The 17,888-nt window shown below is 42.1% G+C and overlaps 1 protein-coding gene and 1 long non-coding RNA gene across 3 annotated transcripts in view; both read left to right on the top strand.

Moving 5' to 3' along the window:
• The window catches only part of LOC106515062 (contactin-4), a 116,128-nt gene that overhangs the window by 29,813 nt on the left and 68,427 nt on the right, over nucleotides 1-17,888 (top strand). For both annotated transcript variants that reach the window (XM_014004675.1, XM_014004674.1), the window contains exon 4: nucleotides 8,659-8,834. In XM_014004675.1, the coding sequence (XP_013860129.1) occupies nucleotides 8,659-8,834 (176 nt within the window). The remainder of the gene's footprint in view (nucleotides 1-8,658; nucleotides 8,835-17,888) is intronic.
• Nucleotides 11,693-12,417, top strand: LOC106515063 (uncharacterized). The gene is made up of 3 exons (XR_001309958.1): nucleotides 11,693-11,871; nucleotides 11,982-12,075; nucleotides 12,157-12,417. It is a non-coding gene; the product is annotated as an uncharacterized LOC106515063 (long non-coding RNA).

Here is a 17,888-nt window from a genome sequence, read left to right as displayed (position 1 = left end):
GATAGATAGATAGATAGATAGATAGATAGATAGATAGATAGATAGATAGATAGATAGATAGATAGATAGATCAGGATAAAACTGATGCATTACATGTCTTCTAATTTGGGCTGGGTTTCTCTTTCTACCCCTGCTGGAAACATGTGTAGCATCAGGATGCACACTGAGCTCTGTGTGCTCCCAGTTCAGAGCAGTGTATTACCCTCTTTATTCCCCCACTCATGGACCATTAGTCTATTGAAAGGGTTAGTGTTATGTGGCAGTGGCTTTGGCAAATAAAAAGTTCAAATCAATCATGACCGCTCACGGAAAATGCTGGAGTGAGATTTGAGAGCATCGGTTTATTTAATACATGGGATTGAGCCAACATAAAGGATGACTGGGTCAGCTGTTTCCTGTCAAGATTTCTGCTGCTGACACAGATATTGACAAAAGATGAGATGCAACAAACAAACAACCAAGAACTAAATCATGACCAGCACTTATTCACCCCACGCCAGATAAAAAGAAATAAACTGTCGGAAGAGGCACCTAAAGTTTGAGCAAGGTACCAACCAAGATTAAAGCAGCTGCTTTTTACAACATTTTGTCACCCACCACTGAAGGCAGAGGCAATAATGTTTTTGTCTTTATTTTTTGTTTGTTTTTTCTGTAGTATTAGCAATATATACAGTATAKAGTATATGCCATTTCCGCCTTTTGGCCGTAAGTTCACTTTTAGTATGGTTTCCACGCAATCGTTTATAAATGAGACCCCAGAAATGTGGCCAATTTACACTCCTCCATCTTCATGTTCTTCTGTTAATTAGTAGTTGGTTAGCAGAGGCAACAGGACCAGGAGAGAAACCCAGACATCCCTCTCCCCAGTGACACTTTCCAGCTCATCCTGGGGGACCCAACAGAAAAGTTTTAAAGAAAAAACTGTGTTGATTCAGTCATGTTTTTTAATCCACCATGTTACATGAAATAACAGAAACAAATTTAAGGTGGCAGCCTCTCATCGGGCTGCCACCTTACCGTGGTGGAGGGGCTTGAGTGTCCCAATGATCCTAGGAGCTATGCTGTCTGGGTCTTTATGCCCCTGGTAGGGTCACCCAAGGCAGACAGGTCCTAGGTGAGGAACCAGACAAAGCGCAGCCCGAAGACCCCTTATGATGAATGAAAACTTTGGATCTGACGTTCCCTCGCCCATACGCGGGTCACCGGGGCCCCCCTCTGGAGCCAGGCCTGGAGGTGGGGCARGATGGCGAGTGCCTGGTGGCCGGGCTTTCACCCACGGAGCCCGGCCAGGCTCATCCCGAAGAGGAGACGTGGGTCCCCCTTCCAACGAGCTCACCACCTGTAGGAGGGGCCAAAGGTGTCGGGTGCAGTGTTGAATGGGCGGCGGCCGAAGGAGGGGACCCGGGCGGTCTGACCCTCGGCTGCAGAAGCTGGCTCTTGGGACGTGGAACGTCACCTCTCTGGTGGGGAAGGAACCGGAGCTAGTGTGCGAGGCTGAGAGGTTTCGGCTAGAAATAGTCGGCCTGACCTCGACGCATGGCTCTGGTTCTGGAACCAGTCTCCTTGAGAGGGGCTGGACGTACTTCCACTCTGGAGTTGCCTGCYGTGAGAGGCGRCGGGCAGGAGTGGGCATACTTGTTGCCCCCCATCTTGGCACCTGTACGTTGGGGTTTACCCCGGTGAATGAGAGGGTAGCCTCCCTCCGCCTACGGGTGGGGGGACGGGTTCTGACTGTTGTCTGCGCTTACGGGCCGAACAACAGTTCAGATTACCCACCCCTTTTGGAGTCCTTAGAGGGTGTACTGGAGGGTGCCCCTCCTGGGGACTCCCTTGTTCTGCTGGGAGACTTCAATGCTCATGTGGGCAATGACAGTGAGACCTGGAGGGGCGTGGTTGGGAGGACCCCCCCCCCACGATCTGAACTTGAGTGGTGTTCTGCTGTTGGACTTCTGTGCTCATCACGGATTGTCCATCACGAACACCATGTTCAGGCATAAGGGTGTCCATATGTGCAATTGGCACCAGGACACCCTAGGCCGCGGTTCGATGATCGATTTTGTCATGGTTTCATCGGATCTGTGGCCGTATGTCTTGGACAAACGGGTGAAGAGAGGGGCGGAGCTGTCAACTGACCACTACCTGGTGGTGAGTTGGCTCCGGTGGTGGGGGAGGAAGCCGGTCAGACCTGGCAGGCCCAAACYTGTAGTGAGGGTCTGCTGGGAACATCTGGTGGAGTCCCCTGTGAGATGGAGCTTCAACTCCCATCTCCAGCAGAACTTCGAACACATTCTGGGGGAGGTGGGGGACATTGAGTTTGAATGGACCATGTTCCATACCTCCATTGCCAAGGCAGCTTATCTGAGCTGCAGCCGCAAGGTTGCTGGTGCCTGTCGCGGCGGCAACCCTCGAACCTGTTGGTGGACACCTTCGGGGAGGGATGCTGTCAAGCTGAAGAAGGAGTCCTATCGGGTCTTTTTGGCCTGTGGGACTCCAGAAGCAGCTGATGGGTACCGGCAGGCAAAGCGGCATATGGCTCGGGTGGTCGATGAGGCAAAAACCTGGGCGTGGGAGGAGTTTGAAGAGGCCATGGAGAAAGACTTCCGCACGGCTTCGAGGCGATTCTGGTCCACTATCCGGCGTCTCAGGAGGGGGAAGAAGTGCAGCACCAACACTGTTTATAGTGGGGATGGTGTGCTGCTGACCTCAACTCGGGACYTTGTGGYCCGGTGGGCGGAATACTTCGAAGACCTCCTCAATCCCACCAACATGCCRTCTGTTGAGGAAGCTGAGCCTGGGAACTTTGGGTTGGGCTCTCCGATCTCTGGGGATGAGGTCACCGAGGTGGTTAAAAAAGCTCCTCGGTGGCAGGGCCTCGGGGGGTGGATGAGATCCGCCCAGAGTTCCTTAAGGCTCTGGATGTTGTAGGGTTGTGTTGGCTTACGCAACTCTGCAACATCGCATGGACATCGGGGGCAGTCCCCCTGGATTGGCAGACTGGGGTAGTGGTCCCCCTGTTTAAAAAGGGGGACCGGAGGGTGTGCTCCAATTACAGGGTGGTCACACTCTTAAGCCTCCCTGGTAAGGTCTATTCAGGGGTCCTGGAGAGGAGGGTCCGTCGGATAGTCGAACCTCGGATTCAGGAAGAGCAGTGCGGTTTTCGTCCTGGGCGTGGAACACTGGACCAGATTTACACCCTCAGCAGGGTCCTAGAGGGTGCATGGGAGTTCGCCCAACCAGTCTACATGTGTTTTGTGGTCTTGGAGAAGGCGTTCGACCGTGTCCCAAGGGGGGCCTTGTGGGGGGTTTTCCGGGAGTATGGGGTACCGGGCCCTTTGATATGGGCTGTCAGGTCCTTGTACGACCGGTGTCAGAGTCTGGTCTGCATTGCCGGCAGTAAGTCGGGCTCGTTTCGTGTGAGAGTTGGACTCCGCCAAGGCTGCCCTTTGTCACCGATTCTGTTCATTACTTTCATGGACAGAATTTCTAGGCGCAGCCGAGGTGTTGAGGGGATCCGTTTTGGTGGCCTTAGGATCGCATCTCTGCTTTTTGCGGATGATGTGGTCCTGTTGGCTTCATCGGWACGTGATSTGCAGCTCTCGCTGGAGCGGTTCGCGGCCGAGTGCGAAGCGGCRGGGATGAYGCTCAGRGCCTCCAAATCCGAGGCCATGGTCTTGAGCCGGAAAAGGGTAGAGTGCCTTCCCCGGGTCAGGGGGGTCATCCTTCCTCAAGTGGAGGAGTTTAAGTATCTGGGGATCTTGATCACAAATACGGGGAGAAGGTAGCAGGAGATCGACAGGCAGATTGGCGCAGCGTCTGCTGTAAAGCGGGCGCTGTACTGGTCCGTCGTGGTGAAGAGAGAGCTGAGTCAAAAAGCGAAGCTCTCAATTTACCGGTCGATCTACGTTCCTACCCTCATCTATGGTCATGAGCTTTGGGTCATGACCGAAAGAACGAGGTCTCGGATACAAGTGGCCGAAATGGGCTTCCTCCGCAGTGTGGCTGGGCTCTCCCTTAGGGATAGGTTGAGAAGCTCGGTCATCTGGGACGGACTCAGAGTAGAGCCGCTGCTRCTCCACGTCGAGAGGAGCCAGTTGGGGTGGCTTGGGCATCTGGTAAGGATGCCTCCTGGACGCCTCCCTGGTGAGGTATTCCGGGCACGTCCCACCGGGAGGAGGCCCCGAGGAAGACCCAGGACACACTGGAGGGACTATGTCTCTCGGCTGGCCTGGGAACGCCTTGGAGTTCCCCCGGAGGAGCTGGAAGAAGTGGCTGGGGAGAYGGAGGTCTGGGCCTCCCTTCTGAAGCTACTGCCCCCGCGACCTGACTTCGGATAGGCGGAAGAAAATGGATGGACGGATGGACGATTAAATCGTGTTTAGGTGGATGCAACTCAGATGTTGATGAACTAAGAAAAATTGTGGTGCGATGTCATAATTGATGCATTTCGTAATATAGTCCCACCCCTGTGGGAGCTGTCCTGTATTTCGAAGGGGCTGAGAATGCAACCCTACCACTCCCTGCAAAAGCTGTCATCTCTGCCCCTCTGCAAGAGTTCGCTATACCCTCATCAATTGTCAGTTGTGTGCCTAACAGATTTATTGTTTTTATAAAATTTGTGGTAAAAGGAAAACACCATCACATTAAATGTTATCATTTTCAGTGTGTAGCCTAATTATTGTAATGCAGGCTGTATTTGGAGAAAGATTCCTAAAAGAAAGATCCTCCGCCCAGTATTTTGTGTGACCTGCTAATCATCATAAAATCTACATATTCATGAAGGCAGACATGCTAAATGGGTTGTGGCTGCTGTTTTGCTCATCTGACAGATGTAGTCCTCACTGCGTACGGTGAATAAATTAGCATAGTGTGCACTATCAAGTTTGCTCATGGATTTATACATAGTAACGGTTGATAAGTCAAGGCCAATGTTGAGGGTAACAATGTAAATTGTCCATCTTTGCAAAAAATGTTTGTGATGCTTGAACATGGCCTTTATGCTAATGTTCATCAATGTGCCACCCAATGGCTGTGCAAAAAGTAACATTTAGTGTTTGAATTTTTTTCCCCAAAATTTCATATTTCATCCAAATGATTTTAGAATTACTGTGTGAAGCTCCGACCCTTAGAAAAACTGTGGAAAAAGGTCATAGCTACTGGCAGCCAAAGATTGTGGCTGTGGCACCTTGGCGAACTTGAACTTGTCCTGGTTGTTGCATAACTGGCTATTTTGTACTATCTAGGTTGGCTGTGCCTAACAAAACTTGACAGAACTTGCCAGCTACAGCGTCAGCCAGGTTTACGCATGGTCTGGATCGCTCCTGTGCATGAGGGCCCTTCATCACTGCTTGCAGTTTTAATCAGTGCTACTTTTAATGACGTTATTTAACCGCATCTCAATTTGGATTGAGCCAGTTTCAGCAGTGTTTCAGCACAAAGCATTCACACTGCATTAAAAAAAAAAACAGTAAGTTTTTTTTTTTTACTTTTCTGTAATAAACAAATGAACAGATGGATCATAGCAGAAAAGGACAGTGTTCAAATCTGAAACTTCTACAACTCAGCAAATAATTTTAGATTTTCAATTATTTTTGTAAATCTCTTTATTAAGTTTAGATTTGCATTCTAGTGTAACCATAACCACATGTTGTGTAAAATTTACAAATTATTGTGGCAAGAAATTAAAGTATTCAAAGGCGTATTTATTATCACCAGGACCAAACAGATTGTGCAAAATTCATAGTCTCATAAGCCAGATGGTGTGGTATTATGCGGCTCTGTACATGGCTCGTTGTTACATGATTGGGTAAAGCATGTGCTTAACAAATGGAGCTGCTGTTGTGGCCTGCTTGCCATTATAAATCACTATAAACAGAATGAATAATTTTTCTATTTAACATGTGTTTGATGTATTCTGCTGCTCTTCCTCTCATGAAAGATAAACAGTGACAGCCTCTTGTGGTTCAAAGTTTCCCTCATGCTGTTTCCTTCGCTCAATTTATCTGGTGCTAAAATGTGTGCAAGAGCCACAAAAAATATCTAAATATTAGTGAATAAAATCACTATAAAACTGACACGAGTTGTCAGGGGCACTTTAGCTTGTCACAAAGGAACAATAGCAGCTTTTGATGGGTACTTATTGTGAATCATCACCATGCCTAACTGCCACAGACATACAATATTGAGCATTTATGGAATCAAAATGCCTTCATCTTACCATTTCAGAGGGGATCATGATCACCCTTTCACATAAATCTAAACATTTTCAAGCCCTAATTACCATCCCCACACAGTCCAATGTTTTAGAAAGACACAGATAGTGCTGAACCGATTAYCTGATGGAGACAATCTCACACAGCATTTGGTTTTTCAAGCTGTCACCGATTAAGTTGTTTATCTTTGGATCTGATGCGGACGTACTCAGAGCAATTACAGCTGTATAGAGGCTGCTTCCTTATTAGATGGGATGGCTTTTTAGATAGAAAATGAGAGTGTGATCTGTTTTTGATACAGAAACATCACCTCCATATCCCCCTTGATGCTTTACTTTGCTTTTCAGGTTGAATGTGTTTGGTTGTGAAATTTCTCTATATCTCTTTTTTGTTTTATTTWTTTTTTGTTTATTTGTTTGTTCCATTTCAGCTGCAAATGAATTGCTGCTGTCATCCTGTGGGAATGCGGCCACCTCCCACAGGCTCTTCTCTATTGTGTGTAGTAATAAGGCTCTCGAGTGCGGACACTTACTTTATGACTGAACTGTAGAAGGGCTGTGAAAAACCATTGTGCTGCACATTGTGTCTATTAAAAGAAAGGAGTCTGCAGAGGGGCTCTGTGAGTGCAGCTCTGCCTTGGTCTACAAGAATTCTGGTGTTTGTGAGGGATTTGATTGCATGTAGGTGGGAGAGCGCCACAGTCTGACATTGTTTRTCATGCAATCAGCTACTGCTTGGATTATATGACTATCCTGCACCTACTCAGCAGGCATCCATGGCCTCAGCCCCCAAAATACCTGATTTCCTGCAACAACACAAAAAAGGTGTATTATACTTAAAAAATTACAATATCTTGAAAGAATCACCTGCCTTGTTTCATGCAAGAGTTTTAGACTAAGGTCAGCTTATGTTAAATAGAGCTGGTCGGTTCCTGAGCTACTCAATAAAGGATTTGTGTCCTAGCACTGAATCAAGTTCCACAAATCCAAAGTATAAATTAACCTGAATCCCTAATGTCCTCAGGAAGACATCACAATACCGTCCACAAATTAGCAAACACACTGAGAGAAAAAACAACAACAACAATTTAAAAAACAGCGTCACTGGAATGCTTCACAGTCATACATCTTGGTTCAATAACTCACTGGCTATGCTGTCGGGTCTGAGCTGCTCGGTTCATCTCCACACAAACAGTTTGGACTCATGACAAGTCCGGTCTGAGCTGCTCAGTTCAACTCCTCGGAAAAAGCTTGTGCTTGATAAGTCAGGTCCGGGCTGCACCGGTTGGCTCATGGAAAAGCTCCACTAGTTATTTTAGTGATCGACTCAAATTAACCTGGATCCATAAAGTGAACCGTTCCATAAAGTTAGGCTTAGGGTTAGTCGTTTTATCAAATTTTAGACACGCTGGTATGCACAGCCTTAAACATCCTTGCAAAATGTCACGCTCATGGTTGCGCTGAAAATTTCTCTAAGCTACTACCACATTTTAGCTCAATATCTGTTACACTGAAAAAGCTAGAACAATTTTTATGATATCTCGTGTTGATTAGTTGTGGTAGTCAAAGTTAGTGGTAAAGATGTTACACAACAAGTAACCCTTAAAACATGACTTTAAGCTATTACCCAAACAATTTTCTCTTCAATGTATGTAAAATTTAAATGGGCAGAGTTATAGTATTTTTGTGTTGGCTATTTTTGAACAACTCTGGTAGTTGTCTTGAAATAGTTTGGTTCCAAATATTATTCAGTTGTAGATGTATAGCCAATGATTTTTTTACTCAAAGTCTGGTCATTCATAAAATAATTGGTTCYTAGACACATACACTTGATTCAAATGGGAAGGCTGAAGTTTTTAAGCATCAATTTTGTTTTAATTGTGCCACCATAATGATTAAGCAGAGTTTTGATGTGGTCTGGTTGGGGTTTGTTAAGAAGAATGGCCTCCACTTTGTTTTTTCTTAGAGTCAAGTTCTTGGCATCATAAGGGTTCACTACAGCTTAAATTGCCATGAAGTTGGAAGATACCAGTTTTAGACCTTTAGACCATGTATTTCACTTGGCTACCACTACAACAAACATTAGTTTAATACGTCTAAATGTAACCGAGTTATAAACAGTTTTGTGTTTGAAAAAGTTTGGTTTGCCATGGTGGCCATCTTGAGTTAAAGTGGATGTCAGCCCAATGATTACTTTATTGAAAGTTCCATTAAAATTTCGATTGATTTATGAAATATTTTGCTAATGGTACAGACAAACACACATGCAGATATGAGTACGGGTAAAAACAGTATTGCCCTTTTACCTTTGGTAGCAGGTTATAATGAACATGCAATCAAATAAACAACAAATGCTCTTCTTGTAATCTTTAATGCTTCAGTCTTTGTTGAAAAGTGTTCAGATTGACTTTGATTAATATTTTCCTCCTTTCTTTGTTTTTCCATTTTAGATGGAAATTGAATGGAACAGAAATCATTCACAAAGCTGGATTTCACTACAGCCTTTCTGGAGGCAACCTCAGAATCAGTCGTCTGAACAAAGACCAAGATGCTGGAACATATCAGTGCCTTGCCTCCAACTCTTTTGGGACAATTGTCAGCCGGGAGGCCAGTCTAACCTTTGCATGTGAGTCTGTTTCTTTCTCTACATGGAAATCAAAATTGTAATTTCTAAGGCTTTGCTGAAAAAACAACAGAAATTTCAGCTAAAGATAACAAGGTACATAAATTGTTCTTGATGCCATGATCACCAAAATAATTACAGGTACCTGTTGTTTATAGCTGTCCCAGGACATAATTAGTCTGTGACTTTGAATGTGTTAGCTTATAACAGGAAATAATTTTCTACTGGTTGTAAGGTAGCTTTTAGGAAAGCAACACTGCCAAAAAATACACCATCTGAGACTTAAGTCAAGGTACAGAATGATCTTTCCTACTGAGTTGCAGTTTTTGTTGATCTGACAATGATGTTCCACAAAAACGTGTAAACATGTATAGCTTAGTCGTAGATAGTAATTGTATGTACAGGTGCTGATGCACAGTGAATCAAAATCTCATCAATGTACATTTTAAATGTCTGCAAAAAGCTTGTTAATGGGGATATTTGTGTTCTTTAAACATAATGGAAGTTTGACACTTGTACATTTTCTGCTTTGCTGTAGCTCACAGCTGGTTAGGTGTTAGGATTAATGTGCATGGACTGATACACTGCTATCCTGGATTATTATACTGCTAACATTTCATAGTGAGAATGTCCTTTGACATGTTTCTGGTGAGACAAAGCTGATTTGGAGAAGGATATAAAAGAACGAAACAAAAAGCTGATAATGCAAGTAGCTAAATCCTGGGTGGACAAGTAAGTACTGTCTGTTTATATTGTCTATGAATAGGATTGTATTGATATTTTAGTGTAATGGGCATTTATGTATAACTATCAGGGGTGGAAATTAAAAAAATGTCCCCACCAGCCACAGTGGCTGGTAGAAAAAGTTTTGTACCGGCCACTCAAACTTTTTACCAGCCACTATTTTTTTGTTTGTGTAACACGGTGGCATTTAGACAATTCATGGTCCTGGTGGCCTAATTAAAGTGTTCGTGCTAAAATCAGATAATGGCACTCAAAATCTATTAGTGTCTTAAGAGTATTCAAGCCAACCTGTTTGCCCAAAATTAAAATGATGGACTTTTTGATGTCTCTACTTCTCTTACTAACWTGCTTTTTGCTGGTATGTAGGTGGAACACCAATTATTTTAGGTGGGCTACTTGGCTGAAAAAAAAAACGTTTTAACTTTAATAATATGGGAGAAATTTTCATGGTAAAAAAAATAAACAAATTACCTTGCAACTAAATTACCTGTGGTAAATTTATCTCCATTTAATAAAATCAGCCTTTGTCTTTTATCACTTGTAGGTTTTGTTCTGCAGGCTACTAGCATGAACATGTGTCTTCCAAGTGAGATTTCCCTCTGATGATCCATTTTCTCAGCATGAGATCATTTCTATTTTTACTTTTGAAAAAGTTCATGTCACAAGGTTCATTTTGTTACTTAGTTTGCCTGGGTTTTTGTTTTGTTCTGCATCCAAAAATAGCCTGCAGAGAAAAGTTAAGGGAAAAGAAGGATCAGATTTATTTATTTATTTATTTATTTATTTATTTATTTATTTTGGCACTGTCAGCTGATATTCAGACATTTCCTAGAGGTTAAAAACTGTTTTTCCTTGAGTTTCTATTGGTCAATCAAAGAGATCATGGTTATTGAGTTAAAATATTTAACTAATGGAGTTTTTTTAAACTAACATTTATGTAAACAGTGTTTTTAATCAGCTGATTTCAGGTTTTTGCTCTTGATGCCAGCCTACAGTTCAGCTTTGCTGTTTTCCGACAGATGAAACAAAATTAACTGTCCTCTTAAAATCCGTGTATGGTTCGTTCTTTGGTTTTTTGGTTTCAAAATAAAATTGCAAAAACAAAACAAGCATGTGATTTTTTGTTTTTCCGTGTTTAAAACAAAATTACAAAAACGGAAATTGTAAAAATAAAAAAGGGCTATGTTTTTTTAAAACCGCAATGGTTAAACCAAAGACGAGCTTTTATTTTTTATTACCAGTAATTCAATGGGACCTTATGGCGGAACCAGAAATGAAGACCTGATCTCCCGACACAAACTCTTTTCAGTTAGCACTTCCGAATCTGCTAGTTCAAAAATGGATACGTTTGTATTATTTAGAGGGAATCGACYCATCTCATTGAGAGCTGATGATCTTACTGCCGACAAGATTGCTTTAATATTCCAAGTAAGTAATTAAATCATTACATTTGATTAACCTTCTGTGGATGTTTAACAATAGTTGACCATAGGCTAATGCTAGTAACAATTCTGGCTGAGTTCTTAGTTTACTCAGGGATTTAAAGCCCAGATTTTGTTTTTAATTATTCTCATGTCTGTGTTTTGAATCATTAGCATCAAGTGTTGTGAAATTTGGAATAACACATAGGGCAAATACGACAATAGAAACTTTAAATTTGAAGTAATAAAAAAAAAGCATGTTATGGGCTAACCACACAATGTTTTTATAATGAATCAATGTATTATTTACCATTTAGGTACTCTAACTTTTTTTTCTTTCAGGTACGTGCAGACTCCATTTTTTTAACAGCTGATGACAACCGAGGTGTGTTGCCTGATGAGGGAGGGGCTTTTGGCACTTTTGAACTAAGAGGCAGTAGCCACAATGAGGTCCATGGTGAGATCACTGGTGATGCCTTCACCCCAGCTTCGACTGAACCTCCTGTGAGGTTTGCCCCCCCCCCCCGCCCAAAGTGCAAGTGCTTCATCTAGTTCTTCCTCTAGTCTTCAGGCTCCAAGAGCCTGTGGAGTAAAGATGATGCAAAGGTAAAARTATAACAGTTTTTATAACGTTATTTAACCTGCAGCGTTATGCATCTAAGTTGGTGTTTTGTTTACCCTRAGGAGTGTCTTTGTAGCTGAGGTAACTGATGGGGCCCTCGAAACTCAAAAGACAATCACTGTCAAATTTTCTGAGTTTGAGTCATCAGTGGCCAGTATCAAAGCCAAAGTGGTTGATGCTCTTGGGCAGGATGAGCTAATTGTCCTCATTGACAGTCACTACAATAAAAWTGTGGACTGTGAAGGAACAAGAGGTAACTACATTTTAATAAAAACAAAAACTGGGGCTCGCATTGTTTTTTTAAAAGTTTCATTCTGAAAACTGAGTTTGACTTGAATGTTTTGTGTTTTATAAAACTATTAGGTCCTGCTTTCTGGAAGCAGCACGCAAGAAAAATATATGCTGTGCCAGAGGGACAACACCAAAGGCTAAGAGGGACTAAAATAAGGAGAGAAAGGTCATTGTTTAAGCTCAAGTCATGAAGTGTTTCAGTTGTTTCACTGTTTTGCTGTACTGAAACAATGTTTTGTGTTTTCAGTCACCAAGAGGACACTGGATTGCCAAGTGTATTGGACCAAATAGAGGAGGTCGTTCTTGCATTACAGGGTCTGCAGGACATCTCAAAAACCTTGAAAGACCTTGTTCAGTTTGTGCAGGCCAATCAGCACACAGCACTGTGCCTTAACGAGAATCAGGCTGCAGCTGTGAGAGCTGCTTTTGCTTGCATCATATGCAAAGGTTATTTTATTGATTTTAGGTTGCTATGCAGAATATTATTTTGATGATTGTGTTAAGTATTGTCTATACCAAGCAAATTAAATGTAAAACTTMTTTAAAAAATATTGTGCAATGTTGCAATTATACAGATAATAATACAGATCCTATGAAGGAGCCAATGTTTGCGGACTGCTGTAGAAGTCTTCTTGGATGCCAGTCTTGCTTGCAGCAGTGGCATGAAAGCCATACTCACTGTCCAAAGTGTCGTGGGGAGGATTTTGAATTCCACATCCAATCAGTTGTGGGGCTGGATGATGCAGTCGCTGCTCTGCGCGACATCATTTGTTGAACAGGTTAATATTGTTAAAAATGTTCAGGTTTGTTAATAATAATAATACAGTTCCAGTTCATTATACTTGTAAAGTACCCTGTTTTATACCAAAGTTTTCTGTTTTCTGCCAAGCCGAGCGAGCAGCAGAGTGTTTGGTCAGTGTTTTTTATTAGCTCTAACAAACTTCCTAACTAAACAAGTTTTCTTTATTTTTTACCTTTATTTATTTTTCATCACAATATTGTTTTATGACATTGGGGAAAGGTTGTCTTACGTTTATAATAATGTTCAAAAGTTTATTTTTTTTATACAGACATTTTACAATAAAAGATAGTTGTTTTGCACTGAAACTAAATTTCTGTCTTTTTTATATACTGTAAATGATAATTTTGGATTAATTCACAATCACCACTTATTTCAAACGTGTGAATAATTTTATTAAAATGTTCACCCCTCTAACATTTCATCCATGTCTCTCACATGGAGCAGGCAGAAAAGTGCTTCATTGAAAATACTGTAGTCATTGTTGACAACACTGTTAAAAATTATAGACAAATCTGGGTAAGTAGCCCCAAACTCCACCTCTGCCAGGCTTCTGTCTTCTTCGTTATGAAATGGGTRCACACTAAAGGTTGACTCTGTTCGCAGAGAAGATCCCAAATCCTGCTGATACTGGTGATGTGCATCAGTAGCACAGGGTAACAGGTAGGTTAACAGGCTTTCTGCAATTTTGGCAGCACTTCCCCCAATTGCCAGCTGATTGGGTATTCCTCGGCCTAGAAAAAGAAAAGTGAAATGAACACCTGAAAGAACGTCTGTCTTATGTTTAAAGGTGGTTGAACAATCCACATGACAAAACAGAGCTAATTTAGCCTATTCTTAATTCAATTCAATTCAGTTTATTTATATAGCGCCAAGTCACAACATATGTTGTCTCATGGCAATGTACGTAAAAAGAACAATCTAAAGAAGAAACCAGCAGATTGTGTTGAATCACTTCATCACAGTCTCCCATCCTGAGCAAACGGTGGAGAGGAAAAACTCCCTGCTAATCAGGAAGAAACCTCCAGCAGAACCAGGCTCAGGACAGGCGGCCATCTGCCTCGACCGGCTGGTTGGGGGACAGGAAAGAGACACAGGTAAACACAGAAGAACTGGTCCAGGACTGGTCCAGGTGCACCTTCTTCTGGAAGAGACAAAAAGAAAAAATGTTATTGATAGAAATAATTACAATAAACATGTAGAGAAGAGAGACTAAAGACAACAGCAGAGTGAGYAAATGTGCTCAGTTTGTGCTCCAGCAGTCTACGTCTATAGCAGCAGAAATGAAGAATAATTCAGGAAACCTAAGTCTAATTATAGGATTTATCAAAACGGAAAGTCTTCAGTCTAATCTTAAAAGTAGACAGAMTGTCAGCCTCATGGATAGAAACTGGAAACTTAAACATCTGGTGTGGACTAATAGCTACATTTACACAGTGGTAGGATAATGTGTGTCTACAGGACTCAGGTGATCATTTTAAGACAATTACTTCACTTACCTGGAATCCTGTGAGCGTTCCATGCACTGACAACCCGGTTTAATCCGATCTGGCTGAGAAGGCACCCAAAGTTAGAAACACAGTATTTTGTAGTGTTGTCCTGCATGTCGAGGGTCTCTTGATCTACCAGGTGCACCAAATCTGCCTTCAGTAGATAATTGACGCGATTGTTCACCTCTGGCCAGATTTGCTGTACCCTAATATTCTGAAAAAAAAAATCATTACACATTTAAAAAGTATAAGGTAACAAATTATAGATTATTGTATAATCAAAAGTGAATAAGCAGCTGACAATTAGTATGTTTAAGTAATAAAACAATATACAGTAAACCAAGATTATYATAAAACAATCTTGTTTTTCTTGTTTAAGAAACACATAATCCTACCCTGGAAGATGTAGTCTGAACATAAGGCGGCCTGTCAACATTCAATCTGTATCTGGAAAGGATTTCCTGCATGTACAGGCTTAAGTAAAACTCCTTCCCATGGTCTACCTTCACTTGGTCCCACATTCCATAAGTGACAACTGCAGATCTGTAATAAAAAAAGATATGCTTTTCAGTATATGTGTATGACGTACTGTATATACTGCAGTTGATGTCACATAAAACATTACATATAATACACAGCAAAGCATACATAAAGTCCAGCATAATATTTGAGATCAACATATAAAATGTTCATTCAGGTATGTCACTCACCTTTACACTTCCTCATAAATAATGAGATTGTTTTTTTACTGGRATTGTAGAGTGTGCAACAATTTTGGAACTGTACCCATCAACTGAAAGAACATGGGTAACTCCAAACATCCCCAACTTCTCATTTTGGTCCATGTGCAGCTTGTGGCCATACTCTGCATGGTAGGGGATGGGGTTCAGATTACAGGCACCCTGTGAAGTAGATACATATTATTAAAAAATCTTTTATGAAAAGACACATTGTTGTGTCTTCGCAAGTTGTGCTCCATACAAAACCTTCTGACACTCCTTACCGAGTAATGTGGAGCTCCGTGGTGACGCAAAGTGTTACTGATTTCAGAGTGTTTCCTCTCTCAAAAAGTTTGATAATCAATGCTGAAAATGGTTCAAGTGCAGCCATTGCCTATTATTTAGGACTGGTTTGTTTTTATGCCGTCTTATCCACTGTAAACTATCCTGCTTTGGCGACTCACTTCATTTCCGGCATCGCTACAAATTAAAAGAACCACATTTTGTTTTTATTTAGATGACCAAAGCAAAAATCAAATGCTGTTGATTTTCTATAATTCGATTTTGCATTTTTACATTTAGGTTTTAAAAAACAGAAAACAAAAATACAACATGCTTGTTTTGTTTTTGCAATTTTATTTTGAAACGAAAAAAAAAAAAAAAAGAATGGACCATACACGGATTTGTTAAACTCACCATTGTCCATTTTTTTCTTTCCATTTATTGTTTAAAAAAACATGTAACTTTCGGTTCTTCCTTTGGTCCCTCTTGAGAAAGGGTTAACTGCCCAATTAACTCCAGGTATGTAACGCCGCATTAAAGTTGGTGTTTTTATTTTCTCCTTCTGATAATCGGATGTTTACCTGTATAATGCGTGCGAGGGGGATGGYRAGGCGGACCACACAGATGACAGCYTGCAGGAAAGGAGGAGGGGGGAACTTATTTCTAGCTGCAGAGCGGGTTGGAAGATGATTTTATTTAATGTTTTTTTAACGTCCTACAGGCTCTGAAATGCAAAATAAAAACAAAACTGAGGTTTTGACAAAGGTCAGTAGCACAATTTGAACACATTTTATTTATTTATTTATATTTTAGTTCATTACACACCCGCCACGGAGGCGGGTGCGTTGTTCAGATCTACACGCCACTTCATAATTTTACCCGCACTTGGCCAGTGGCGGGTGCTAATTTCCACCCCTGATACCAATAACATTGCTTGTTTATAAATCTTGCCATAAGCTGGTTACAAAATGCCTTTTTAAAAAGTTGATTAGCTTAATTTACTCTTTCAGAAAATCAGCATACAARGTTTGCACTCTTTCATAATGTCTTATCAACACAATAAGAGATAGTTCTGCTGATCTTGAAGATTTTAACCGACTCTGGACTTAAGCATCAGCGAGTCAATAAACCTCAACTGGATATGACAGTTATTGTCATACAAATTGATGACAGTCACAGAAAATGAGTGATTGCTTGTTTAGATTAGATTCTGAGGTTTAGCATTTGGGGAAAGGCCACTGAMCTGTCTCAGGCTGTTTGTTTGATTCCCTGGAGCAACGAGAAGTCAATCTATGATCCTATTTTGTTGGCAGATTTTCACTATGATAGAATGACACTTCCATCAATTGCAGGTCTCTGACCTTACCAGTCTTCAGTTGCTGTCTCAGAGTGGTGGTGTGCACTGTATGTATGAATGGGTGTCATCCATCTTCTTTATTACCCCTGGTGTAGCATAATTAACTTAAGAGCTCAGCTGAATTGTGAGGACTCAAGTGAATAATTTAAAGGTTGGCTGGTATGACTGATCATGTAATTATTGGCTGCAGAGTAATAATGTTTTTACCTATGTTAATGTGTGTGTGTGTGGGGGGGGGGGCATGTTTTTGCCACATTGGGGGAACCAWTTTCCAGAAAAATGCAGCCTCGTGGGGACCAAATATGCATTGTGGAGACCAAGGCCCAGTCTCCATGGGTATATATGGTAATTTTGGGTGGAGGTTTGGTTTAGGACATGTCTGGTTAAGGGCAATTCGGTCCCTGTAGAACCAAAGCAGGAGCTGTGTTCGCATTCTTGGCACAAAGTCGAGCTTGTTCTCAGTGCAGGTTGGACTCAGCCAGGGCTGTCCTTATCTCAGATCCTGTTTGTAGTAGTTATGGACAGGATCTCAAGGCACAGCCATGGAGAAGAAGGTGTCTGGTTTGGGAACCATAGGGTCTTGTCTGTACTGTATGCAGCTGATGTGGTTCTGTTGGTGTCTTTAGATCAAGACCTTCAGCGGGTACTGAGGCAGTTTTCAGCTGAGTGTGAAGCGGCTGAGATGAATGTCAGTTCCTCTAAGTCTGAGGCCATGGTTCTCAACTGGAAAAGGGTTGAATGCCACCTCTGGGTCGGGGTAGAGTCTCTGACTCAAGTGGAGGAATTTAAGAATCTGGGTGTTTTGTTCATGAGTGACGATAGGAGGGAGATGGAGATGGAGAAGAATCAATGGATTGGGGCCCTCGTCCTCAGTAATGAGGGTGTTTCTTCATTCGGTCATTGTAAAGAAAGAGCTGAGTCAAAAGGCAAAGCTATTCACTGGTCTGTCTACATTCCAACCCTCACCTACGGTCATGAGGTGTGGATCATGACCGAAAGAACGAGATCCCAAATACAAGTGGCCAAAATGAGCTTCCTTCATAGGGTGGCCGGGCTCAGCCTTAGATAGAGGGTGAGGAGCTCCATCATCCAGGGGAGCCAGTGACAAGTCTGCTCGCTGGCTGCCAAAAGATGAGCCACTATAGTGTAGACAGACAGCTTCACAGACCAATCAGCTGCAGGTTTCTTAAAGGGGCAATATCATGTAAAATCAACTTTTTTGAGTTTTATATCATGTTATGATGTTACACTCTCATACAAAACATGCCCAAAGCCTTGCTTTGACTCATTCATGCATATTTGACAAATCCTGCAGTGTTTTTAGGCAGCCAT

The sequence above is a fragment of the Austrofundulus limnaeus genome, unplaced genomic scaffold (assembly GCF_001266775.1).
Source record: "Austrofundulus limnaeus strain Quisiro unplaced genomic scaffold, Austrofundulus_limnaeus-1.0 Scaffold26, whole genome shotgun sequence".
Lineage (NCBI taxonomy): Eukaryota > Metazoa > Chordata > Actinopteri > Cyprinodontiformes > Rivulidae > Austrofundulus > Austrofundulus limnaeus.
The sequence above is the reverse complement of the archived record's forward strand: the minus strand, read 5'-3'. Positions and strand labels throughout refer to the sequence as shown.